General features: G+C 43.6%; 2 protein-coding genes across 2 annotated transcripts; both read right to left on the reverse strand.

Moving 5' to 3' along the window:
* Window positions 1–4,631: 4,631 nt before the first annotated feature.
* On the reverse strand, window positions 4,632–11,205 carry CUNH5orf15 (chromosome unknown C5orf15 homolog). Its single transcript, XM_018081154.2, is given in 5 exon segments — window positions 4,632–5,002; window positions 7,453–8,030; window positions 10,850–10,907; window positions 10,909–10,952; window positions 11,166–11,205. Coding segments are annotated over 5 exon segments (852 nt in total). The 3' UTR covers window positions 4,632–4,870.
* Window positions 11,206–12,449: 1,244 nt separating this feature from the next.
* VDAC1 (voltage dependent anion channel 1) lies at window positions 12,450–21,387 on the reverse strand. The gene is made up of 8 exons (XM_008922178.3): window positions 21,302–21,387; window positions 20,735–20,784; window positions 20,318–20,470; window positions 20,175–20,227; window positions 17,901–18,128; window positions 14,786–14,936; window positions 14,251–14,308; window positions 12,450–13,427 (listed from the first exon to the last, which is right to left on the reverse strand). Exons 1-8 carry the CDS (start codon window positions 21,366–21,368, stop codon window positions 13,336–13,338), a joined length of 852 nt encoding a protein of 283 aa, XP_008920426.1. The 5' UTR covers window positions 21,369–21,387; the 3' UTR covers window positions 12,450–13,335.
* Between the last annotated feature and the right edge of the window lie 5,704 nt (window positions 21,388–27,091).

Genomic DNA, 27,091 nt, shown 5'->3' on the forward strand with positions numbered 1-27,091 from the left:
AGAAAGGGATTAAATCCAGCTTCACTTAATCTTGATTAAAACCTCTATGGATGCACCTCAGTAAGGATAACATGACCTTTGTATTTTATTCTTAATAAAGATAGGAAATTGCCAAGATTAGTAATTTTCAGTGCTAATAACAAAGCAACAGACCTTGTAATTAAAAATAACTTTTAGGAGGCTGCTAAATGATTTTGATAATGATTTAAGGACCAATTAGAGAAGAGGTGTCATTCTTCCCCTTTTAATTAGATCTATTGGAAACAGTGAAGCTGAGAAGTTCTCATATTAACCATTTTTTATTACACTGAGGGTACTCATCTGCTCTGGATGAGAAAAGTTTAACAAAAACCAGTACAGGGACTCCTCTTTAAAGGACACTCAATGGTAAAGGGTGTAAGAATGATGGTGTTAGTTCTGCTGCTTTGTGGTGGCTGGGATATATGGCCTCGAAGATTACTGCTCTATCAGCCTTACAGGAGGATTTAGCACACCCATAAAGCTACTCAGCCTTGTGGGAGCACAAAATGCAGCTTTGGGTTTGGATTTGGGACAGGAGAGGGAAGCTGCACAGCCAAGCAGGTGCTGTGGTGGTGGGGACCATGCACACACCAGCACCACCCTCAGCCTCCCCATGAGTCCACCCAGGGATTCCCCTGCAAGAAAATTACCACAAAGCAACCCAAAGCAAAAGAGACCCCAAATCCTCACTCTGGTTTGACCTCTCAGCAACAAAAGTCATTATGCTGAGACTACAGCAACCACTGCTCACCTGAGCTCTAGAGTGTGAAAACCATCTTGTTTTGGGCTTTGCTTTATGAGACAACTTAGAACCAGCTTTAGAATCACAGAATCCCAGTATGGTTTGGTTTGGGTTGGGTTGGAAGGGGCCTTAAGGATGATCTCGTGCCAATCTCCCTGCCGTGGCAGGGCCACCTTCCACAACTCATGAGAAACCAAATTAAGAGTTTGCTGCTCCTGCACAGGGAGCAGCCCCATCTCTGCCCCCAACACTCCCACCTCTCACCTTGAGCCAGCCCTGGCACTGCTCTGGCTGCCCAGTGAAGCAGCTCAGCACCTAAAATGACAGGAATAAGATTAAAAAAGAAAGAGGAATTGTTCTACTGGGTTAGGAACCCACTTACCTTCCGGAGCAGCCTCCTCTGGGGTGTGGGGCTCTCAGTCACCCAGCCCCTGGTGCCACCACAACCTGCAGCCTCCCCAGGGCAGCTCAGGGGGAAGCTCTGCTGGGAGAACCTGCTCCTCCCCTTGCAAAGCAAGAACAGCTGCCCCATCACAAGTCCCTCCTGCCCCCCAGCCCCAGGAGGCATCACTGCCTCAAATTCAGGCAGATAATTGAGACCCAAACAAGTACCAGCTGCCAGCCAGGTTTCTCTCTGCTCACTGTGCCAGCTTTCCACCAACAATAAAAACAAATAAAATGTCCCCCACTGTGGCTCATCACAGGTTTCCTAAGCTGGCCATGACTTGGAAAATCCCTGACCAATGTTTTTGTTCATTGCAGTCTGGGTTAGAGCCACAGAACTCTCTCTTTTCCCTTCCTATTATTTTCGTAGCACTGAAATTTATTTAAGGTATCCCATTTTTCATCTCCACCTTGCAAATTAATTTCCCGTAACTCAAAGCTCCCTGCTCAGATAAACCCTTCTCTGTTCACCCTGTACACAACTGAGCAGCAGCCAAGGACAGTTGACTTAGAGCTGAATAATATGCACCGGTGCTAAATGAAAATTAAACCATAAATATTTTAAAATACCTGATTTCCTGGATAGTAAAAGTGAAATGTATCATTTGTTTAAACTATCCTATTCATTATTTCTTTCCTCATTTCATAAAACCCAACCACTAACGAGAACCTACATAAATAGAGTTTCAACTTTCATCTTGAGAAGTTTAATCAGAAAACTCTTCAGGAATATTTTATTCCTTTTATCAGAATATTGATGGAAGTCATAATTCACCTTAATGTGAGAAAGTTTCCTTTCTTCACTAAAGAAATCCATCAAGGCATTTCTTGTTGGTAAGATCTGACATAAATCTGCTTGCTTTTTCCTCTGTTTGATCTCAGCACTTTATGAATTTTTGATTGCCTGCTCTTAATTTTCCACAAGCAAATTCAATTAAAGAAATTAAAACCCAGTAGTTCAACCCTGATTACCTCATCAGCAAATGGCTCTTTTATTGCACAGTGGATGACATATGCTGCACTCTCCTGGAGCTGCTGGAGCCCTTGTAAAACCGGATCAGGAAAAACCTTTCCCTCTTTATTGGCACTATTAGGGAACAGCTCCTGACTGCCCAGGCCAATTCAGCAACACTCCCCCTGCTCAGGCAACAGTCCAAGGGCTATTGAGAATGGAAAAATATCCTTAGGAAATAAAAAAGTCCAAGTCATTGTGTGCATGTCAGATCTTTCACCTGCCCTGGGTGAGGTCCCTGTTCCGTGGCAGTGACACACAAGTCACTGGAGAAGCAGCTCGGCCCAGCCCTGAGCCAGGGTGGAGCTCAGAGCTCACTGTTGTACAGCTTTAACTCTGAGACCATCTTGAAGGGACACTTCTCTCTTGCCACACAGCAGGGACTGGGAGGAAATGGCTCTTTTAGGACACATGTAACCATTGCCTTGCAGGCTCTCTGTCACACTGGCACTGTCAGCTGCATGCTGGGGCTCATCAGCAGGGCACGGGTTTTGGGAATAGTGATACCCCACAAACATCATCTAAATTCGCTTGCTGTGATGCAGCCACAAACTTTGGTGTGACCAAACATCTGTCTCGATGGCCCAATTCACTGGATTGGTTGAAGAGAAACCAATACTTTAAATTAAACTGTTCACTGCACTTCTGCACAGCCAGGTCCTTCAGCACCTCCTTCCAGGTTCTGAGCAAGGCCTGTGGTACCATGGGAAAGGAGCACAAGCTTCTGTCAAGTGTGAATGTACTATTTTCTGCTGTCAGAATCACTACACTTTATGAATGTTATTCAAAGAGAAAGCTCCTGAACTTCTTGGGTGCAAAAAACATTAGCCAACTCCTCAAATTCCGATATTTAAACATCCTAAAGGAGCTTTGCAAAGTAACCTTTCCTTTTGGATCTTGACCACAGCAGCATTACTTCAAAGCAGGGATGTTCAGGTAAGAATTTCAAGTATCTTCCACAAGAATTATTAAATAAACAACTTAGGTTAAAAAATTGCACATTAAAAAACTTATTAACTCCTGTAGCTTCAAAGATTTCATTTAAACCTTGCTAAACACCATTTAACAGATGCATAAAACAAACCTGCACACACCCAGTATGGGTGACAGAAAAGATGGGTTTGAACTGGTTTCCAATTCCAAGCAAGTTCTTTATCACAAGGTACTGTATAAAAGGAGCGAAATAGTTAAGATAAAAAAACACAAGCTCATTATTGTCATTTATTTTAAAAACCTTATTCAAAATATTAAGTGATACAAGTCCAAATATGATAAAAATTACTGCGAGAAAAGAGTTTTGGGATATTTTGTTTGTGCTTTACTTCCTGTAGTTATGAAAAGAATGCATTTAACAGTAGGATTTAGAACTTTTAGCACTTCATTCCTAAGACAGTATCATGCCTTCAGACTCCTCATGCCATCAGCTGGGAAGGTGATTTTTTTCCCAAATGTTACATAACTACTTGAATACCAAGTCATTAATTACGGGGTTCTGATTCACCGTTATTTACATATTTCTCAGGTTGAAAACTAAATCACAAACAGAATGTACAGAAAACTAAAATTTTATATTTTACAACCCATAAAACCATAAATAATGGAAGTACAAAAGACAAAGTAAAAAAAAAAAAAAATCAAAAAAACTACTGTACCAGTAACTTGATTTACACTAATGCATAAATGTTTGTCAAAAATGAGAGTGCACTGGCAGCCCCCACACCTTTACTCTCACCTGTCTGTTACCAGGGTCAGAAGAACAACCAAATAAATTATTCTTACAGTTTCAGGCCTCTCCCAATTATAATATAAGCACATAACCATTTCCCAACTGTCTTAAAATTCAACAGAAAGCTTTGATGTACAGAAAGCCTGTCAACTATCTATATTTTAGTAAGATTATTCAAGAAGGCTTATTTTCCACTCATTAATTACAAAGACAATGAAACAGTCATAAATACCATTAGAGAAAAAAATGGACAGTCAGGAAGCTTCATACCTTCACAAACACCTTGAGCATTTTAAGGAAATATATGGTATAAAACTTCTGAATAAAATAGGTTATACATAATTATTTTTAAATTATTTACTGCAGGAACACATATGGAAATTATTAAATTGCCATTCTAGCTATTTTGCCTAAAATAGGATCAAATTATGCAACAAGGAAACAGAAAAAAAAAACCAAGATAAAAGATTTGCAGCATCAGGATTTAAGCATAGAAAAAAGTAATTATGTTTTAAGTTTTCAATACAGTGGGATTTATGAGCCATATAAGTGAAGAGCAAAGAGATCATTAATTTGATTTAGTGATGCCAAAGTCATTAATTTATTAGACCTAAAATATTTTATGCTTATTTTTTTGTAATACGACTATTAAGACTGCTCCAGACAGAAGGGATGTTGCTTAATGAATGGAAAGAGCACTAATTTATTAAACTCTGCATCTTTATAGTTGATATAAAACCCGACCAAAGTAGCAAACAGATGTGTCATGCCCTTGATCTTCCATGAGATTTAATCTCCAAAACATCCAGGTCACAGAGAGTACATCTCATTTCTGTACAAGCAGCTTATTTGGGATACCTGAATATCATTACATGACTGGGCAGGCAAAGAGTGATAAGTTCAGCAAAGCCCAAGCACAGTGCTCTCAGAACACGTAGTCGTTGGTTATTTTGAGGGAAGGCATGGCCTCGTTCACGTTCTGGTCCAGGCGATGATACTCCACCGTCCGCGAGCACAGCCCGTCCCTCCAGCGCCGGCTCTGCACCAGCAGGAAGAGCTGAAACACAAATCACACAGTTACATCTGCTCTCAGAACAGTGAGGGGATCGGTGGCATCAGGTTGAACGAGGCCAAGGGCCGGGTCCTGCACTTTGGCCACAACAACCCCCTGCAGGTCCAGGCTGGGCACAGAGGGGTTGGAGAGCAGCCAGGCAGGAAGGGAGCTGGGGGGACTGAGTGACAGCAGCTGAACAGGAGCCAGAGAGTGCCCAGGGGGGCAAGAAGGCCAGTGGATCCTGGCCTGGATCAGGAACAGTGTGGCAGCAGGAGCAGGGCAGTGATTCTGCCCCTGTACTCGGTGCTGGTGAGGCCACCCCTGGAGTGCTGTGTCCAGCTCTGGAGCTACACATGTAGCTTTACTAAAAGATTTCCCCTCAGTTCAGGAAGGACATGGAGGGGCTGGAGCAGGTCCAGAGAAGAGCTACAAGGCTGGGGAAGGGTCTGGAGCTGCTTCTAGGAGGAGCAGCTGAGGGAGCTGGGGTGCTCAGCCTGGAGAAAAGGAGGCTCAAGGGAGACCTTCTCACTCTCTGCACTCTCTGACAGGAGGTTGTAGCCAGGTGGGGGTTAGGCTCTTCTCCCAGGAACCAGCAGTAGGACAAGAGGGCACAGTCCCAAACTGTGCCTGAGGAGGTTTAGGTTGGACATTGGGAAGAAACTCTTTACAGAGAGAGTGACTGGGCATTGGAATGGGCTGCCCAGGGAGGTGGTGGAGTCACCGTCCCTGGAGGTGTTTAAGAAGAGATTGGATGTGGCGTCAGTGCCATGGTCCAGTAGGCCAGGTGGTGTTGGGTCAAAGGTTGGACTCGATGATCTCAGAGGTCTTTTCCAACCTCATTGATTCTGTTTCTGGGTCTGATAGACAGCTCCACAGTCCTACTGATATTCCAGTTCCCCCCCCGGTGCTGGCAATGGCACTGCTGTTGGTATAAACCACAGCACTGGCAGTCAGACACTTGCACACTGTCCTTGTCACCCTCAGCTGCAGTTTGCATTCCACCTGGAAATCTTTTAGTAAAGCTACATGTGTAGCTCCAGAAGCACTGCATCTACTGACTATTCAACTATCCCCAGGTGGTGACATTTGTTACTTTATCCATCTTATCTATCCTGGCATTTCACCCTTGTTAGAAATAATTGTATTGCTGGTGCAACAGAGGCAACAGAAGCAGCACTGGTGTGATGTGATAAACTGTTTCTGCATCACAGCTGAGCAGTTAAAGAAGACAAAGAGTAATCAGATGTTTAAATGTCTATTATCTTCACCCTATTTAGCCTTGTTTCTTACCATCTCATCCAAGAATTTACTTTACACAGAGCAACTACACTGGCAAAAGAGGAAACAGGACAGTGGAAGTGGGCAGAGAGAAAGAAGAACCAACTTGACTGTTGTTTCACACAAATACATGCCATTATCTACATACTTCAAGTACTAGTGAATTTTCTGTTCCCAAAACTATCTCTAAGTGTTAAAAAGTAATAATTACCCAAATTATACTATAAACATTATTTCACTTACGTAGCAAAGATGAGGCATTTTTAATCACTTATTTGAACTTCTCTCAAAGTTACATTTTCAAATGCAACACAGTCTTCAACATTTTTCCCTATAAAGTCTTGGCAATGCACATTCCAGATATGCCATTGCACAGGAAAGCAGAAGGTTTTGGGGTTTTAGCTCTGTTCAGAGTCCCCCACATCCTCACCCAAGCCAGTGTTCTCCACAAGGATAAACACTAAATTTTCCTCATATCTAAAAACTAACCTGTGGTTTAATTGCAAATTTGTGCATGTACCAGTACTGGGTCTGGTTGGGCTGGAGTTCATTTTTTATGCTAGCAATGTATTTTGAAATAACACCAATCAGGCTACTTTTGAGATACAGAGAATTAATTTGCACTGAAAAAACAGTTACCTGAAAACAGTATCTCTGATCTTCTCTATGTAAAACTGGAAGCAGTGTTAAACATTTCCTAGAAGTTTGTAGTTAAGCCCTCATAGTATTTATGATATAAAGACCACCTTAAAGTGAACAATTATTAGAAGGATTATCATGAACATTCCCACACCATTAAGGATTAAACCTTCCTTAATTTGCTGTTTATAATCCTGTGCAGAAACAAAATCAGTTAATTGTTCACCTTCACTTGACTTGGCTCAGGTCTCCTTTACAGAACTCACATTGTGCACTGCCAGTGTCCATTACTGAATTGATTGATTACTGATGTTATCAATTAACTCATTTTCTAATTGAAAATGTTTGAGTTCATTTTCATTGTGCATATAAAATGAGAATAACGATATGCATATTAGTATCACCACAAGGCTTAAGTGGACAAAGATTCCATTCTCCAAAAAGAAAAGTTCCTCTTATTAAAAAGGTGTACCAGGCAATGCAACCTCATTTTAAATACTCCAGCTGTTCCTCTCAACCTTTCAGAGCACACCTACCTTCCTCTTATTGTGATAGGTGACATAAACAACAGCTACTAAGAAGGCAACTACAACCAGATGAAAAAAGAAATGGCTGTCCTCTTCTTCTTCCAACCCTGAGACAGAAACCCCTTTTATCTTCTCATCCAGGGTCTTGATCTCCTCGTTGTAATTGCTGATGGTGTCGGAGTCGTCGTCATCCGGCATCTCTAGGTCTGGGCTGTACCTGGAAATCGGTGTCATCTCGTAAGGACCATAATCATCTCCATCTGACTCCAGAGTTTCTTTTATGATGGGTGGGGAACTATTTAGTGTATCTTTCAAATCTGTTAGAAGATCCTCGTCCTCAATTTTAGTATCTTCAGAAGCATCAACTGGAGGTACCAGACTAGCAGGGAGAACAGATGAGGAAGAGTCACCTTTTGCTGTAGGTGCCTTTCCTGCAGTCACTGAACTGATTTTGGCTGTTGTTGGGATTGCCTTTTTTGTTGAGGTTAGGCTCTGCAAGCTGTCTGTCAAATTCTGGGATCTGCTCAGTGTTTCATTCTCACTTTTAGAAGAAATATTTTTCAGAAGCGTCTCCGTGTTCACGGGATCTGAGAAAAGGATGAGAAACAGTCAATATTAAGCACCAGGCAGTAACTTCTGTGGTACCCACCATTGCCACAGATTCCCTTTACAGACAAGAAATCATATGTCACATTGCAAACTTCTTACCAGTCATATGCAGAAATACATTTCCTGTACTTTGGCAATTTCCTAAGTCTTGAGCAGGAGAGGAGTTAAAGCTTGGAAGCACATCCTTTCTAGATTAGTATGCCAAAGTGTCCCTAAAAAATTCAGCATGCATGTTTTCCAGGCACAAGAACTTCAAAGACATGTCATCCCTCCCTCTGTGGATTTATGATGTCTTGCAGATTCACACACAATTAGTATTTTCTCCATCATCAAATTCCTTCTCCCACAGAAGAAGCTGAGCTCTACAGAGGAAGATTTTCTCAGCAAAGCTTTTCCTGCAGTTAAAAGTTTTTAATCTTTCACCAGCACATATTTTACCAACAAAAATGAGAACATGCTGTGAAGTCCCCTTCAGTCAGGACACAAGGTAATAGCATCTCTTCCCAGGCACTAATTTTTATTGAATTTACAGCTACTGAAAAAGATTTCCAACCTTTTGTTAACTGAAATGGAACCACTGAACCACAGGTTAAAAACAAAGCCAAAGAAAGGACAATCTGACTGCCCATGTTCCTGGAGGAAAGGCTACTGCTGACAGCAAATTATTCTAATAAAATAAGTCGGCAAGAGTAACAGTCACCCTCAGGCAAATTCAGCATCTCTCCAATGCTGGGACAGCTTTGCAGAACTCCCTAAGAAACAAGGTGAGCATTAAAACCACATGCACAGCCCATCCTCCCTATTCTCTATCCAAAGGAAGGTAAAAACAGATGCAGAGGGAGTTTATAAAGAGCCAGTGTTTTTTTTAAACCTAAAAAGTAGCAAACTATTCATGTGTACAGCACGTCACTTCCAGAGGCACCTGGAAAACTGCAGACCACATTTTAGACTTTCAGCACACATCAGCACTGGAACAGGGGAACCACACCTGCCCTGTATCTTGGCATGCCAAACTATTTCTTCGTTTTAAAAAAAGTAACAATACTTTCATTAAGCACTCCCAAGGTCCACTGGGAAGTTAGGGACTCTAAAAATGAAGCATTCAACCAACTGCCTGTGCCAGGTTACTCCCAAGTAAAATATTACAGAGGGGACACTGAATCATGTTATTCATGAAATGTATATTTACTGAGGATCAGTTACAACAGAGCTCTTGTTTACGAGGCACACCTTTGCAGTGGAAATTACTCTTTAACCAACTCAAACACAGCAGACTCCACTCATCTCACGTGAACTGGACATCACGGTGCCTCTGCTGAGGTTCAAGGGCAACTGTTTTACAGTCGACACACTTGTTGTTGAGAAAACTACTGCTCTGAATTATATTAACCTTAACTTGTTCAGATCTTGTACAGGACAAGTTTAGGGAACTCTGATTTCCCCTCAGGAGTCAAGTCAGCTAATTGCATACATGGAGATAAATATGAGGAAATGCAGCTGCAAGAGTTATATTAATTTTTACTTATAGCTAGTTGGCATGTTGGGAAGGAGGCAGGTCAACCTTACTGCTCCCCTCAGACAGACAAAAAGTGTTAGAGAGCCAAATAATAATAGCTAAACTGTTTGAAATACAAACAAGCATATTTTCCCTATAAAATTATGCTGCTTACACTTCAAATCGTTCTTAAACTCATTCTGACATTCAAGTTTTAGAAGGATATATGCTTAAATGCAAGGGACTCCCACCAGCTAATGCTGTGGCTTCAGACTGGGAAATACTTTCCTATTGTTCCTAAAACACGAGGGGTTTTATTTTAATTGCAGTAGGAAGTTTAGCAACTCAACCACAGCTGATTTATGACATCTACCCAAAACTATTTGGCATTATAAACGGTGGCTGCACTGTTTACAGTTACACAACACAGTCAGGTGGTGTTACAGCAGTGCCTGGACTCCAGAGATGCCTCAGCTTCAGAAACAGATATTTATGTTCAGTCCTGGTGACAGAATTAGCAACACAGCCCTCTTAGTAAACACCACACATAAAAAACATGTGATGGTTAAAATGCCCTTCCAGGAGAACTGCTTTTAGAAAGCAAGTTATTTCATGATTTCTGAAGTTGAAAATTCTCGTTTTCCTACAGGTTTCTGTCCCAAATGCTTCCTGCCATCCCGTCAGACCAGGTGAGGGGCAGCACAAAGAGCTGGGGTGGATATTCCCACTGCCAGGCACAGAGGGAACTGAGGGCTCAAACAGCTCCCTTCATTTCCTTCAGTAATTCCTTTCTCCTCACTGCCCAGGCAATACTCCACCTAAAACAAAGAGAAACCCGCTGCACGTGAAATGTGCATTTCTTACCAGCCTTGGGCTACAGCTGGTCTGAAAGGGAAGGACGGAAACAGACTGAACTTGGAGCCAACTTGTAAAGTAACATAAGCTTAATTTCGCGGGCAGAGGGAGGCTAAACCCAGGCACAGAACTAGAGTACTTAGAACAAAGTACCAAGTCCGATGAGTGAAGTCACCACCCGAACTGCTCCAACCACCCAAACCGCTCTCGCAGCACCACGAGCGGAGCGCACCCGGCTGGGCCTCCCGATCCCCGCCCGGGCAATGCCCGTCCCCAGCGCAGCCCTCAGCGCTCGCTGCCCCGACCGAGGCCGGTTCCGGGGCCGGTGTCCACAAGGCACGACCCGCGCAGGCCGAGGCCGCCGGCCCACCGAGAGCCGGTGAAGACGCGCAGCGGCCCCCCCGCAGCCCCCCAGCCATCCCTCCAGCCGCCCCCCCCGGCGCTCACCGCGGAGGTTCTGCCCGCGGGCCGCCAGGGCCCAGCCGAGCAGCAGCGCCAGGCCGAGGGGCACAGCCCGCCCGCTCCCGCCGCTCGCCGCCGCCCGCGCCATCTTGGGGCGCTCGCGCGGATCGGAGGACACCGGGGGGGCGCGCGTGTGCGCGGGGGGGGCGAGAGGCGGGGTGTGAGGGGGGGTACGGAACGGCGGGATCAGAGAGCCCGGGGTTATGGAATGGTGGGGGTATGGAATGGTCACAGAGCCGTGGGATCGAGGGGTCACCGAGGGTGGGAGACACTCCTGAGGTCGTCTAGTCCAACCGCCCACCCGGCACCGTCACTGTCACCCCTACACCACTGAACCACATCGCCCAGCGCCACATCTCAAACACCTCCAGGGGAAGGTGACCCCACCGCCTCCTGGGCTGCCCTTCAGTGTCTGACCACCCCAGCAGGGAAAATTTTCTAATATTTAATCTGAACCTCCCTGTCTCAGCTTGAGGCCGTTTCCTCTGGTGCTCTCACGGCAGCACAGCCCCGTCCCACCTCCCTGCACCCTCCTGGCCGGTGGTTGCCCAAATGGCCCAGCAGGACAGGCGGTGTTGGAGCTGCCAGGGCCCTCCAAGATGTGAGCGAGACAAATCCATGACAGAAAATAGGGAATTTCCTTTGCCTGCCTTCTGATGGAGGTTGATAAGAGGGATTGGACACCCACACACACCCCCAGGGAAGTGCCCACTGGCCTCCTGTCCAGGCTTTGTGCTGTGGCGCTCATGGAACGCTTTTTGCAACATTGGATAGATCTATGCAAAATCAAGCTTTCCTGTTCTCACCCCTGGTCGGGTATTCCATGCCCTGAGAGAAGGCTTGAAGCTGGTCACAGGTGAAAAAAATACCAAAGCAGATGCCTCAAGGATGAGAAAATCAAGAGGAAGGAGCCCAAAGGCTTACAGGGACACCAAGAGAACAGGGGACATGCACAGCACACAGGATGTAAATGAATACTGAGCATTTGCCATGTCACTGAGCTCTTTGCACGTGGTTCATTTTGATGGGTGAAGTCTGGAAGAGGACCACTTCTCCCAGGAGTGCTGGGAAAAGCATGTGAGATAGGAAACACTCAGGAACGGCTCGTGGTAAGAGGGAAACAGCCAGTGTTGCCCAGTTTGTGGCTCTGCAGCCTCACATTGTTGCAATGCCATTGCCTCACCAGGCACATCCTCCTGTACTGCAGCTCTTGCCATCTGCAGCCACTCACAGCAATGGCTTACCCTCGAAAAAATACAAAATATTACTGAAAAGCCACTGAAGTTGATCCCAGCTCATAACTGTCCATTGTTCACACTTACTTGTTTACAGAAAGGTAATTCAACTTACTGGATTCTGCAATGGAAGACAAGTGATGTTACCTTGTTTTATCCATTAGCTAAACACATGCATATGTGCAGTTGCCAGAGCTCAGCGAGCAGTAAGAACAGTGCCATGTCTGGAACTTAAATCTAGTAAGTATTTTTGTTTCATGTGGTACAAAATATGCACCAAGACATTGTCAGTCTGCCTCTGGACCACAGATTTAGATGAAACTGTTTTCACAATTAATATAAAGACAAAGTAAAAGGTGACATTTTAATATTTTATTCAAGTCGAGTTTGGGTTTTTTATCCATTTTTAGTAGTGTCAAGTACAGCATTTTGGGGTCTAGTTCCACACAAAATGGAAGACTCTCTAAAAATGTACCCATTTAGTTGCTAAAAAAAAGTGGTAATAAAACAGAACTTCCCATTTTAGATTTAAGTGATGCAACTGTGTGATTGCAGTCGCAAAGACTCTCCCTGATTCTGTCTGTTTTTTACAAGCTTTCCGGTCAGTGCAAGGGGAAGGAACCACAACACAGGACAGGCAGCGTTGGCTGAGTCACATCAAACCTCCTCCGTGACGGGACTTGGACAAGGCGGACAACCTAAAGCATTCTGGAGACAGCTGGAGAGGGGGGGGAGGTAACCAAATAAGACAAACCATTGGTGGAATACAGAGCTAAAAAAAAAAAAATAAAATCTTAAAATCCCTTTTTCAGACAAGTTTGCACATTCCCCCGTCAGTTGAAACCTCGAGTGTCGGAAGGTTTTGCTCACGGAATTAACAGTACAACGGAGTGGTCTGCATGGCAATCCTCAGGGTTTACACCACATTAACACATTCCTTGTGCCATCAGTATGTTAGTAGAGGTAATCAACGCCTTCCTCCTTCCTATCACGTGGCAGCTGACACATGTGATGAGCAATTACATAAAGAAAAAAAGCCTGGAATTAGGATTTTTTTTTTACGCTTTTGTCTCCACTTCTTTAACAACATCATTTTTAAAGCTTAGCTGTCTTTAACCAGGACTAGCAGGACTGATACGTAGCAATACTCGCACCCCAGACAAAACATTGAAAGGTACACTATATTCTGAAGGTAGCTATGCTGTATTTTCAGATTAGCAACTGTGAAATCACTCCTTATGCTTCGAATTCCAGTCCTAGACCAAGTTTGTGACCACCTGCGTTGACGTTCTTGCCATCCAACAAAGCTGACAATGTCAGTTTGATACCTGCAAAACAGAGAAAAGTGAGAGAGAAGTCAATTTAAAACTTGGACTGAGCTTTAGGTTCAGTGTCTGTGCTACTGCTTTAATTTATTGGGTAGCCAGGTTAATGGCATTTGGCAGCTGGCCTTGTAAGGGCTGGGCATTTTACAGCAACTTGCAGATAAGAAATCCTTCTGAGTTATGAAATTTATAATAAACCATGATGATGGATTCTGCTTTTTATCACTCCGGGTAATTAAAGCTCTGAGTCAATTCGCTGCTGCAGGTCTACTGATTAATCTAATTTGAGAGTCTAGTATTATGAAAAATTGGGACCTTGATACATATCCACCTTTCTAAACCACTTTAAAATCTAGGTAGGAAAAAGCCCAAGCCCTGTCTGCTGTAATATCTCATGTCAATCTGCTCAGTATTCTGGCAGCAGATTTATTAGACTACATTAAAACCAATTTCACAGCAGTAAGATTGTCCTCTTCCTGGGCCAGGGGACCTTGAGAAAGTCACATTTTCAAGCAAAATAAACTCAGTAATAAGAAGCCTCTGAAAGTATTAAAAATGTGTTTACTTATCTGTGACACAACTAATTATATTTTGTATCAACATAAAAGAGTATCTGACTGGGCAGTGGACCACGGTCTCTAATAATTCTGCTTCCAACAGGCATCCAAAATTAACAGAGCAGTCCCTAGAAAGGTTCATCCCTGGCTTGCCAAGCACAACAGCAATCTTACAAAACCCATCACATTTTGTCATCAAAAAACCTTCTGGTATTTCAAGACTAAAATATCACTTTATTGATTCTGATTTTTTTTCTGCCTAGACCTACCTGGCTTTAAAGTCTGAGTGTATCCTAACCCGATCAGACTGGAGTTGTTCACTTTAGCCTTCAGGGAAAAAAAAATACAGCATTATTTAGTAATAAGTAATAAATTCAGTAAATAATTTAGTAGCTTTCTTCAAAGTCCTTCACACTTGAAAATTAAGCAACAGCTATTAAGCAGGTAAAGGATTTCAAGTTTTAAATCCCTAAAAATCTAGAGATAATTTTGCCATAACTTAAGCCCCCAATCTCAAAGTATCTACAGTCACTGTAGAAAACACTGGTTTTTATTGACATAGCTTTTAATTTTTTCCAGACTGACACGAAAACATTCTCAAAATAGTGCCCAATAACAGGATCAAACATTCCGTGTGCCTTTAAGGAAAATCCAATCGCTGTGCCCTCCGGCTGCCAAAGCCAAGGCAAACAGATCCACGTGCCAACTCCACAGCACAGGACTGCATCCAGAGCGTGCTCTGCTGAGGGAAAAGTTGCTTCACTTACTTCCAAATGCTTCTAAATGTGCATGCACAGGACTCACAGAAAAAGAGGCATCTGGGTCAATCTGATACTTGGCGGCTATTCCGAAGCGAGTGTTGCTATTCCCGGCTGTCCAGGCCAGATTCACGGCTGTTTCCAGTTTATCATTCACCTTCTGGTAAATGGAGCCGCCAAATTCCGTCCCATCGTTCCTGGAAGGAAAATGCATCGGTGTGGTTTTCAACAGCAACGCAAAACAATCAGCTTTTATTTCTCCAGCAAGATCTCTATTTGCACAACATCCCCTCACACCTCATTAAGTATGACCCATAACAGCTAAGATAGAGACATTGGGCCAGATTGGTTATGAAGTTATTTTTAGATGCTTCAATTCAGTGAAGATTACTACATTTCAGCAACTTCTGAAACTGAAAAAAAAAAACAGGACAAACTATCAAAAATCAGACCAGTGATGACAGCTTCCAATTTTCCCTTCCCTGCAATGGGAGTCTTTGTAGTAAAGAGATTTATTTTTCCCTGCATGTGTCTGAAACAATTACTTTCCCTATGAATGTCTCCCTCGTGTCCTGAGAGGGAGTCACAGAGCCTGAGTCATCCCCAAACTGCCGTGTCAGCACTTTTACCAGACACAGAGGAACTGTATCAGAAGGGAAGATGCCAATTTAATGTCCGACTCTATTGGCTTTTGCAAATGAATTCCATTTGCAACATTCCTGATGGTACATCTGTGCTATAGTCTCTGGGCTAGAAATGGAAATGGAACTAATTTTGCTTTGCAGAGAGCACTGGCCCAGAGCTGACTGATGAGCAGCATAACTTCCAATTGCTACTGCCACCACTGTCATACAGGGAATAAAGTGTGGTAAATAAAAGGCAAAACATCAGAGCATGCAGAGCATAAAAACAAGAGCCAAAGACTCCTAAAGGCCTCGCACTCCTTGTAAACCAGTGAGCATCTGAATTTCCATTTTCACTCATTTTCTTAAGAGAGGATAGAAACATATTGCAGAGAACGGGCTTTAAACCCCAGGAAGACCTCTGCAAAGAAAGAGGTTTAATGATTAACTGTGAAATAATCTGGTTCCAACTATTACAGTATACCAGACCTTTAGGGATTAAAAACAGAGTAGATTTAGAATCTTTTCTCTTTTTCCCCTTTGGCCTGATGTTCTGTAGCTCATACCAGTTGCCCAAACAGTAGTGATACACCTATTTAAAAGTTCAAGCAATAGCAGCAGCCTTTTAAGTTGTTAGAGCAATTCTTCCAGAAAAACACTACAATACTTACTTCAGATAAGACTGAAGCTCACATTAACTGCATGTGCTTGGCTCTCAAGAAAAGGAAGGATTAAAAAGGACTGAGGAGAGCTGGTTATACAGGCAGATTTTGTGCAAGGTTCCCACACAGCTCTGTCTTGACCTGCAACATTAGGGGGGGGCGGTCTGAGCTATGCTTAAAAGATGAGGAAAGTCATTTTAAAACTAGAAATTATCCAGCCCTACCTCCTTTAAGTTATTATTATTAATAATAATAAAGTCAAACCTCCTTTTAACACTGATAGTAATAACAGCACATTTCATATGTAGATTAAAAAAACATTAGCCCCCTATGAAAATTAATACATGAAGGCACCCTTAAGGAAAGTAACTTGCTAAAGTCCCCAGCTGGTCTGTGTAATGCCAGGAACAAAAAACAATGCTTTGAGCCCCACCTCGTTAAATTATCAGCTCTGCCACAGCATCTCTGTGAAACACTGACCTGTGCAGATATAACAACTGAGCAGGGGAGTGAGGGGAGTCCCACACACAACTCCTTCTGCCATTATATAAAAGCTCCGACACATTTCAAAGTAGGAACACATCAAACACCTAACTAACCTGTTATTAACAATAAGTGGGATTTCTGCTCATATCACACATTTGTGGTTTGGTACAGTAACAGCAACCTGAGAAACAGACCCTCAGGAATTCAAGAAACAGTCAGATCCGAGCCCCTGCTGGTGTTATAAAGTCATTTTCTGCTGTTGCTCTAATTAATAGTAATAATAATCACAGCATTTTATAGCAAAAGCCAATAATACAATGTTTTGAACTGCTACAGCATAACAGAGAGTCATTGTGCTTGAAGGAATAACTCCTAAGTCCTGAGTGAAGGGGACCCCACGGACTGTTTTGATGAAAGTTCTCTGCCCACATTTTTGTGCTTTGGCAACTCTTCAAACACCGCATCTGGGCTGTGGGGGTTCGACTGTTCTGAAAGGCAGCGGGGGCTTCCTAAACCACATCTCTGCAAACCAGCAGGAGACAGAACAGAAGGCCTTTGAAGCAGCAGCTCCAGGAAGGCAGAACAGTTGTTCAGCCCCCAGATGGAAACAGCCTGGAATAGCTCTGCTACATGCAAAATATCCAATTACCCAAGGGCACGGAAAGGGGGGGCTGGGAGAATGGATTAGGGATTGCCTAATCTTAAAAACCTGTCTTCCCCAAAGTCATAAATTGCTTTTTTAAGAGGAACAGGAGACAGAGAAATTAAGGTTTTCATGGAATTTGGTTCCGGTTTCCCACTGTTGATACACTCAGAAAGCACAAATGCCTGAGTAAATAGATTATTACCAAGTAATACCAAAAAACCTTTTACACCATATCACTTCCAGTACTAAAACAAACCCAGTCCCTGCCTCTTGCAGTAACTCCCTTTTGCCTGCTCTTGTTCATCCTGTGATTAACTCTTCCAGCTACAGATCAAGCCACCGTTTTGTTTGATGTTGACAGGTGCAAGAGGAAAGCACTGCTTTTATTTCAGCTTTCACAAAGAGTATCTTTATTATATTGTTTTTATTACTATATATCTTATTATATTGTTTTATTATTCTGCTAACAGATTCTAATAATCCTTATCTGTTAGACAGACACACACTGGACTCTAGGGTGCTCAGTGAGTTCCAATTCCTTCCATCATGCACTCCCTCACCCACATAACTCAAAAGAAAAGTTAATACAGCTAAAAAAATGCAGCTCGACATCCTTAATGAAGACCCAGTTTCAAATCCACCATCCCCTGGTTCTCCATTGCTGACCCTCTGTCCCTGTCACTGTCCTGGTAAGCAGCAGAATCCCTCCAAATTCCTTTTTAATGCCTGTCTGCCAGTACTTACACGTTAGTATGAAGCTGGAACTCATCAGTCTTATAGCCAACAGCAAAGTTGCTCTGGGTTACTCTCGACTTGGCTGTCTCAAAAGTCATTTGGTAGCCTGCCAGCCACCCCTCGTAGCCCAGCACGAGGGCTCCGCGTATCGAAGGACCCGCGATATCGAAATCCATGTCGCAGCCCAGGTTGATGTGCTCCCTTTTGTATCCTGACTTAATTTTAGCACTCTTTTTCCTAAAGAGGAGACAAAGAATCTCTTATTTTTGGAAAGGCACGCTTGTAGGCAGCAATCCCATCAAATCACTTCCTTTAACTCAGTGTAATAGTTTCTGAAGACAACGTGTACACCCCTGGAGAGCCACACGGCACGTCACCTCCCTACCTTCCACCTTTACAAAACCCTAATTCAGTTACAGGGAATTATTTGCAATTGAGCAATAAAATGCAGCATGGTGCCCCAGAAAGCACTCCTGGGCTCTGTTCTGAAAAGCAGCAGCACACAGGTGGGAGGTGACAAAAACAAATCCTCACCTCAAACTGATCTGATGGGTTTGGAAGTCTGGCAGATGCAGGGCTGGAAGGGAAACTGCAGCAGTTTACAGGTTTGCCACCAAAAGTTCATAGTAGTTGGCCTGTCCCAAACAAACAATTTTTAGGCAATCCTGGTGAATTGGTAATTTTATTTACTGTGATAGACATTAAGGAATCACTGCTTTGGCTGCAGTTTCCTCCTGTTTCAGTGGCTCTGACACCCCAATTACTCCTTAGGGTGCTTCATGAAGTTTAATGGTTACAGCCACCAGAAAGCTGCCAGGTTAATGCAGAAATACACTTTCCTGAGTGACCTGGTTTCTTTTATACTACTGGCCAGAACAGTGTTTTTTCATGGGTCTTTAGGGTGATTTACATCAAAGGTGCAGACCTTCACAAGGCAAGAGAGTTACATCTGATATATTCAGCGACTCTTATTTAAGATTTTTTGCTTCTCTTTTTACAGGTGTCTTCTGCCTTTGACCAAATTTTTACTGAAATCTTTCTGGAAAAATCAGCCTAATTTGAAATTTCCAATCAACCTTTCACACCAGCTAGCAAAAGCAATCTCCAGACACTGTATCAGTGCTTTATCAGACACACACAGAGACTGCTCTCTTTTTTATTATTATTTCAGGCTCAGAATTTCTTGTGTTTTGCAGAATCAGAACTAGAGTGCAGGAGTGCCAAAAGCCCTCATCTGCAACTTCTGTAAAAGTCAGTGGTACCTCTCCCACCAATGTCAGCAAGGACAGAGGCAAGAACACGGAGCACTCCTAAAAATGACCTTCCCTGTTGAAAGACTCATCACAGTCAGTAATGTGGGAAGGGGAGAAGAGGTCTCATATTCAGACATGATGCATCCCTATCAACCTAAACCAGGTCACACCAGGACTCAATCTCACTCCATTTACTCAAATTTTAGTCCTCTAAGGCAACCTGTCAAGTGCCCAAGAAAGTTATAGAGCTGTAACATCATTCCCATAAACATTTTTTTTTCCTATTTCTTTAAGAATCCTACAGTTAAATAACTCTAAACAAACAAGATTATTCTGGTTAACAAAAATACCTCGTTAATCTAGAATTAGGAGTGGACTGGAAGCAGGTGACAATGCAGGACACTAAATCTAAAGGACAGGGTGAACCCCCCTGGGAGGGCAGCTCTGGGAGGCTGATGTACAGAGTATTTTGACTCACTGGCAGCACTGCTTGCACCAAGATAATCAGGGGAAAAAAATAAACCAACATGTAGCCCTACAGCTGCTGCTTAATCCCTGTGGCCCACATAAAACATGGCATCCAATCGCCGTGCCAGGAACACCCACCCACCGCCACGGCACGCGGGGCCCGGCAAGAATTCCCAGGATAAATTCAGCCCGGGAGAAGAGCCCAGTTCTGTGCCACCCTATTAGAGCCCTGGCCAACTGGCTCCCAGAGCTTGTTAAGCTTTGCATCACAGCTGACTTGGTGGGTGCTTTAATTCAGGCAGCAGCTCATCCTCTGACACGGCCACAAACACACAACGGGAGCACAAACACAACCTTTTCCTCACTCCCCAATTCTGAGGATAATTTTCAAGTTACTGCATGTAAAAGTTTGCTTGCTATAGCTGAGGATTAAAAGGGGATAGTTAATGCTAAAAGATGTGCACCATTTCATTATACACAGGCTGATTATCAGCTGTCTCAGCATCTCAGGACAGAGAAATTAAAAATGCCTTTTTGTCACTTCAGCTCACTCACTGCTTACCCAGTGTTAGGAGAGAAGGTGGAGTCAAAGGTCAGCTTCAGGCCCCGTGCAAGCTGAACAGAAAAGAAATTCACTGGTTGGATTTCTAATTAGAGACTGGCATAAGTGAATTTGCAAACTGCATTTTTGGAGCCAAAGCTTACCTGATCTTCCAGAGTGATCTCAGTGCCTAGTGTGTTGTCGGTGTTCCACTTCTCTGTGAACATCAATCCATATTCCACCCATTTGTATTTTGTTTCCAAACTACCACTAACTTTGCTTGTTTCTGAGTTTGCTGAACCTGAGCTTGTAAATTCCTAGAAGAAAAAAAAAAAAAGACCACATATGTAAAATATGTATTTGCCACTAAGACACTCAGGTAAATACTTATACATCTAGAACATATTAGTCATTATAATTTGTTAAATATTAGTTCAGATAAATACAAAGGAACTTGCAAAGTTATATGTGAAACATGGTAAAGGGAGAGGGTAAGGGATGCATATTTATTTTTAAAAGAAATATACAGTAAGCACAACACTGTTGCAGTGTTTAGGATTTCAATGTGTTTCCAAACTCACCAGTCCATTTTCAGATCTCGTTTTCAAGTCAAGCTTTATTAACCCAAAACCTAGAAGGTGAGTAAAAAAATGTGAATCATATATATTCTGATTTGAAAAGCATTTCTGATTTATTTCTTTAAAATCCCTTCTAAATCACCTGTGGACTACTGAAGAGTTAAACCAAGGGTACAGTTATCAAACCACGTGTTTTTATGAAGCAGCTTGTACTCACTTCAGATACCACTTGACTCATAATCCTACTGACCTCAGCAATGTAAGTGGGACCAAATTAGGTAATAATGAATTTATTCATAGTGAGCAGCATTCTGTTCATAATCAAACTTCTGACAGCAATGATCCTACTCATCGATACAAAGGAACAGCCAAAACACAACACACAATTTTCTCTCAAGACAGACAACAGTCCTATGGGTGACAGGAAGAATTTTGTCAAAAGAAAAGTAAGTTACACAGTAAAGGCAGTGTGAAGCTGTGATGGAAAACTCCGTGGATTCTAATGGAAATTATTGGAATACTTCAATCAGGCAGACAGCAAGAGACCAAACTCATTTTGGCTTTATTTACCATATCCCTTGGTGAAAACATCTCTGGCAGCTTTGCCCAGATCGGCATAAACAGGTGGAACAGCCATTTTCTGGAAGGGAAAAATGAAGAAATCAAAAAAAGGAAATTACAGCGTGCAGAAACTTACTCAATCCGTTTAAGAAACGAGAAACTTTAGCCCCTTTCAGCCACATTTATTTTGTATCCCCCACTTAGCACTTCAACACAGCCTGAGGAAAGCAGCTCCAGCAAACAGTGTGATTCCAGTTTGCCAGCAGCAGCAATGATTTGCCACTGAGGGTGGGAAACAGGCTGCAGAACAAATATATATTGGAAGAAAAGGAACTGTCTATGCCTTCCCAAAGAGGTAACTGTTGTTCTCTTATCAGTGTAACTGCCTGAATGAACAACTTCTGGGGTTTTTTTTAAACCCTTTTCTTGGAAACGTTTCTCCTGTTTCTCGTAATGGACCTGTGCATTCTGATGGAAAGCAGTAGGGCCCCAGCTCATCCACTCAGAGAATGTAACAACCAGGAGCATCTCCCATCAGGAGCATCTCTCACCCCCTAATGCAGAGCAGCAAATGGGGAACATTTATGGCAGCAAAATCAATAAATGGTCATTCTTCTCCTTCAGTTTTCTTTGACTTTGCTGTCGCTCTTAATGGGTTAAGATGCCTCCTTAGACATTGACCTTTAAGTGTTTTTCTGTGCATCATCTGAGAAAAAATGAGAAAAACTGAGCCTGCAGGGAGGCCACACTGTGAAGTCGGGCTGGGAGGGCAACCACAACCCCATTTCAGCAGCCAAATGCAGAGTGGAGCTCCCTGCCAAGGCCCAGCCCAGAGGTGGGGACATGGCAGGGGCAGCTTTCTGCACTGTGTTTGGTTTGCTAGGGATGCCCACAGTGCCATGGGGATCCACTTTCCCATCTTCAGCAGGCCCTGACATTCCTAGTTCACTGCTCTCCTGAAGGCATCCCATCTTCTCAGCCAATGGGAAAACTGTTCCACCACATACAGAGGAGCAAACAGGATCCTCAGAGAAACCAACTGACCAAATCTCCTTTTTCACCCAAGCACAGTAATTTCTACTCCCTCATTCGAGCACAGTCATTTCTTCGAGGGAAACAAAAGTCAAGCAATCCGAAATTGCGTACACCTTCTGTCTTCACAGACAGGATTTCCTAATTTTAAAAAGCAAAGGAGATAAATCATACTTAGGCAGCTAATCCTCTCCACACCAGATGCTGCACTAAAATTCCATTTTCCCAAACTTTTTGGCTATGCAGAAGTAATAAGCAGTTTACTACATATGTGTGCTAATACTTAAAAAACTGCCTGCTGGTTCTCACTCCAGATTATTCAATGTTAGCAGAAGACTAGTCCTTTAAACCCCAAACAAAGCCACTAGAACACAGAGGTGCTTTAACAGTCTCCCTGGCTGCAGTCTGGGATGCAGTTCTTGGGAACATCACCCCAGGAAGATCAGAGAGGGACCTGGAGCAGCCACTCAGCGCCTCAAGCACTCCAGGCAACAAGCTGTTGCCTGTTAAAGCAGGATATTGCTATTGCATAAGGAGGAATCCCTATCCTGGAGGGAACAAAACAGATCTGGCGGCTAAATAAAAGCAGTCTTCTCAGAAAATAAATAACATTGGATACAAGGGCAAATACTATGATGTAGCTTCAGTTGCACAGACTACTTGGGTGCATGGCACCTCCTTCCAGTTATAGTTCAGTAGTAACGTGCAGCCCCAAAGACATAAGCAGCTAAAGAGTTAAAATACATTTTTTTAAAGGTAATTTAAGAAAAAAAATCATTCCAAAGCAGTTTTAGCTGCTTATATTGGACCTAAACTTTGGGGTTTTTGTGAAAACATGAAATTGAATTTCTATACACAAAACTAGCCTTCAAAAAGAGGGGGGAGGGAAGGGGAGGGGGAAAAACCCCATAAGCACCAAAAAACCCGAAGTAAGTACTACCAGATTTTGTTGAGCAATTCCTCTGCTCCTCATACAAGTCACTAGAAGCAGATACAATGCCCTGCTTGGAGATCACAGCCCAAAGTCAGGCAGCACTCAGGAGAGGGTTGGCAGGAGTCACTAAGGGCTGTACGTCTGCAGGAAATGCTCCTGCCCTGCCAGAGCAGCCCAGCCCCGTGAGAACCCCCTGATGGTAGTGCCATTTAGCATCATGAAAAATTAAAAATGTTACAAATCCCTCCACTTGAAAAGTCAAATAAGCATTGCTTCGAAAGATAATGGACTGCTCTGCCAACTGCACCTTGGAACCTCCCAGATCCAATTTCATCAACAGTCCCTTGGAGTCGCTTAGTAAAATCAAAATATTTTCCTGCTAAATGAAGGCTGTGTGGTTGGATCTTCTCAGGTATGTTTTTCCCATACCCAAGCCCATGAAGCCAAGCTTTGTTCCCTGATGCCTGCGTGTCCCTCCTGGACGTGGCCAGGCTGGCTGGGGGGATGAGCTGTGCCAGGCTGCTCCACTGCTGCAGTCTGGGCCCAGAACAGTGGGAGACATGGAGAGCTCCACTTAGACAATTACTATAATTAGGGGACAATGCTGAAAGCCAAATCCCTGCCGCTTGTAAGGCAAAGCATGGAACACACACAGAGCAAGGTGTTTAAAGCTGCTGAGTGCGGGGCACACTCCAGCTCTGTACCTGGTGCTTAACCTTGCTGTTGTCAGCGAGAACAAAACAAAAATAATGACTTCCCTTTGCAGTGGCTAATCAGAAGCCTCTTGTTTAACAGATGGAAAACAAAACTGATTACATCCTGTGCGAGTGCAGGTTGTAAGACAAGCATGCTTAGCAGGGATTCAGACTCTTAAAGGATCAAGGAATGGCCGTGGCCGAGTGCCCTTGCTTTTCACCAGTGCGATCCCCGCACATTAACTCAGATTAGGTTTGGACTGAAATGAATTCATTGCTTTTATCCTTGTCCAACTGTGCAAATAGCTCAGCGTGACGAGGTACCTCGACTCCCCCGCAGAGCAGACCAAGTACACGACCTATAACATGCTCTAAGTAGGAAAATATTTTGATTTTCTTGAGTAAGAAACACCACAGCACAAGTGATGAGTGAAGAAAACCTGAAGTGAGGAGTCAGCTCCAAGTGCTGCTGTAAGCACACCTCCAGATTTATAACAGCCATAGGGAGAAAACTGGGAGCTCCCCTTGGAGCTGCAGGACCCAAGAGCCAGGCCCAGGGAAGATTTCATTACAGCAGGCCAAATTTGAATATTTTCCAGTGTCACAGATGGCAAAGTTTTCAGTCTGTGATGCAGTTCTGGGCAATTAAATCAAATTCAGTCCAACAAGCAGCAAACCCCCAGGGTGCCCTTGGCAAACGTAAGGACTGGCTGCAACCAAAGGAAAACTCAGCTCTGCTTGGTAACTCTTGCACATGCCCAAGTTAAAGTTTCCCTGCACAGACTTATCAGCTTTGTGATATTTACATGGGGAAAGGAGCAATCTAAAAATTCAGGATAAGAATAAAATTCATTATAAGAATAAAATTCCCACAGGGACAATGGAAGTCTGTCAGATTCAAGGCTAAGAAAATAAAAAGGTTGCATTTAACCCTACTGCAGCCACATTTTTTCCCAATAAGTTTGAACTCATGTTCCATTTCTCGATGGTAACAGTAGTTCTGAACATTCCATCTCCCTGTCTCCATGAGCATTATCCCTGGAAAGATGTGAACTGCAGAAAAGACACATAACGGCTGCTGGGGACAGCTGGGAGGGACTGACAGCATTGGGTTAGAGACCAGGTACAGTCTGTCTGCAGGGGGAAAAATGCTCATGAAGGTCTCTTACCTCAAGATTAAAAATAAAGAATATTAGTCAGTTATGTCCTTCATTAAAGGAAAAATTTGTCCTTGGAATGAAGCAACTTTTAAGAGTCTTCCTGGCCCTGCAGCCTGTGCAGTGTCATTTCCCAACCTGTTGTATCAACAGACCATGAAGGACGGTGCCTTTTGCTCTCAGACAGAACAGGGCCCAGCTCTCCCCATATCCCACAGCAGGCTGGAGTCACCAGCTCCACGTGGCACTGGTGTCCCTGTCCCACCATCCGACATCCCAGTCTGCCAGGAGAGCTCAGCGTGGGCTCCGCAGTTTGGGTTTTATCATCCAGATCCCAAAATCCCTTCAAGTCATGCCCACAGTCTGCTCCAGATCAGGCTCAGCAGCCTCACAGGGCAGAGATTTAAGCACACACTCACCCATAAATGCATGCACAGTCATGCTGAGGTCAAACATCAAGCTGGGCACATTCACGAGGCTTTTGAGTAGCACGTGGTTTGTAAATACTCTGCATGATGAGACTCAATACTGAACAACACTTTTTGCCCCAACTTGCTACTGTGCCAACATAATACAATCCATGCACCATTATGACTCAAAATTTAAGGCTTGGGAGTCCACAATTTCTTTTGTGCCGACATTATAAAGCCATGCAGCCTCCCTGTGACACTCACAGGATCCCAGCCTTCCTGCTGCAGCTTTGCTTTGGAACTTCATGCATGAAGGAGCAGATTTAAAGCTTGGTTTATGCTCCATGTCTGTAGCCCAATAAACACAGGAGCATAAAGGAGATAAAACCCTTAAAAGCAAATGTAAATATTATTATTTAGGCTATACTAATTATGGAATTACAGAAAGAGACAGCCTGCTCTTAATTGTCTGGGTGTAAATTAAGAATTGCAATGTTATATGGCAACCCCTTATTAAACTGTCACATATAAGTATCAATTAAATGAAGCTGGGGGATGTTGCAGCCTGTTGTAGCTACTGTAGCTACTGAACTGCAAGGGAAGAACACAGGACCACATATCCTACATATTAAATTAATTCATGTTAACTGTTTCTGTGAAATGCCTGCAGAGGAGGAGAGGAGCAGTGCTGCTGTCCCAGCTCTGTCCCACCCCGTGCGTTCAGGAAGGGACATGTCCCTCACTCACAGCCCTGCTGCAGGAACACCCAGTGCCAGATCAATCGGGGTGACTAATTAAAATGGAATTTTTGTCTTCCAGCACAATGTGACAGCTCACACAGAAGAGGAGCACCCGCCACACGGGTGGTTGGGTTTTTTCCCTACCTGCAGCAGATGCCAAGCTCAGGAGGACCTGAGCTGTGTGTCCTGCCTGCATCCCAACACTGCCAGGGCTGGGGACCTCCTCCTGCTGCAACAGCAACCACCAGTGATGTCCCCACACCTTCACACCCCCAAATTCACCCCAAAATGTGGGCAGGAAGAAGAGGTGCAGGGTGTGGATCAACACAAACCTTTGATGGAGAGTGCTGGGGGAAGGATTATTCCAGAATGTCATTTTAATAGTGCAAAAGCCCATTTTGGAAGGAATTTCAACAAAATTTCATAGGTGAAATGCTGTGAGACAGGTGATTATTCAACCATCCGCTGCATCCAACAAAACAAACTGCAACACACCTCCGATCCTCACTAAACCATCTGACAAACAAGCTGGGATCTGTTTCTGCTGGAATCGCTATAAATATTCCCCAGAGACACAACCCTGCCTTCTCGGTCACCAAGATGAGTCAGCCCCGCTTCGTTTTCAGAAAATTTTGTTACTTTTTTTTTTTTTTTTTCCCAAATACCCCAAGCCTGGACGAGCCTTTTCCCCCCCCTCCAGCAAGAGTTGTTCCCAGCCGAGGGCTGTGACGAGGCAGAATGGAAGGCAGCCGCTGCCGCGGCCCCTCCGTGCGGGAGGGGACACCCGAACCCTCGGGATCCTTAAACTGGCATTATGCCGCAGAGCTACAG

Source organism: Manacus vitellinus, unplaced genomic scaffold (assembly GCF_001715985.3).
Source record: "Manacus vitellinus isolate BGI_N305 unplaced genomic scaffold, ASM171598v3 scaffold_51_pilon, whole genome shotgun sequence".
NCBI lineage: Eukaryota > Metazoa > Chordata > Aves > Passeriformes > Pipridae > Manacus > Manacus vitellinus.

Excerpts from the sequence above, each read along its gene's own strand:
- VDAC1 (XM_008922178.3), bottom strand. The coding sequence starts at position 21,368 with ATGGCTGTTCCACCTGTTTATGCCGATCTGGGCAAAGCTGCCAGAGAT. Across the intron at positions 14,937-17,900 it reads TTCCAGCTTCATACTAACGT|GAACGATGGGACGGAATTTG; the intron begins GTAAGTACTGGC and ends TTTTCCTTCCAG. Across the intron at positions 14,309-14,785 it reads ACCCAGATGCCTCTTTTTCT|GCTAAAGTGAACAACTCCAG; the intron begins GTGAGTCCTGTG and ends TTTTCCCTGAAG.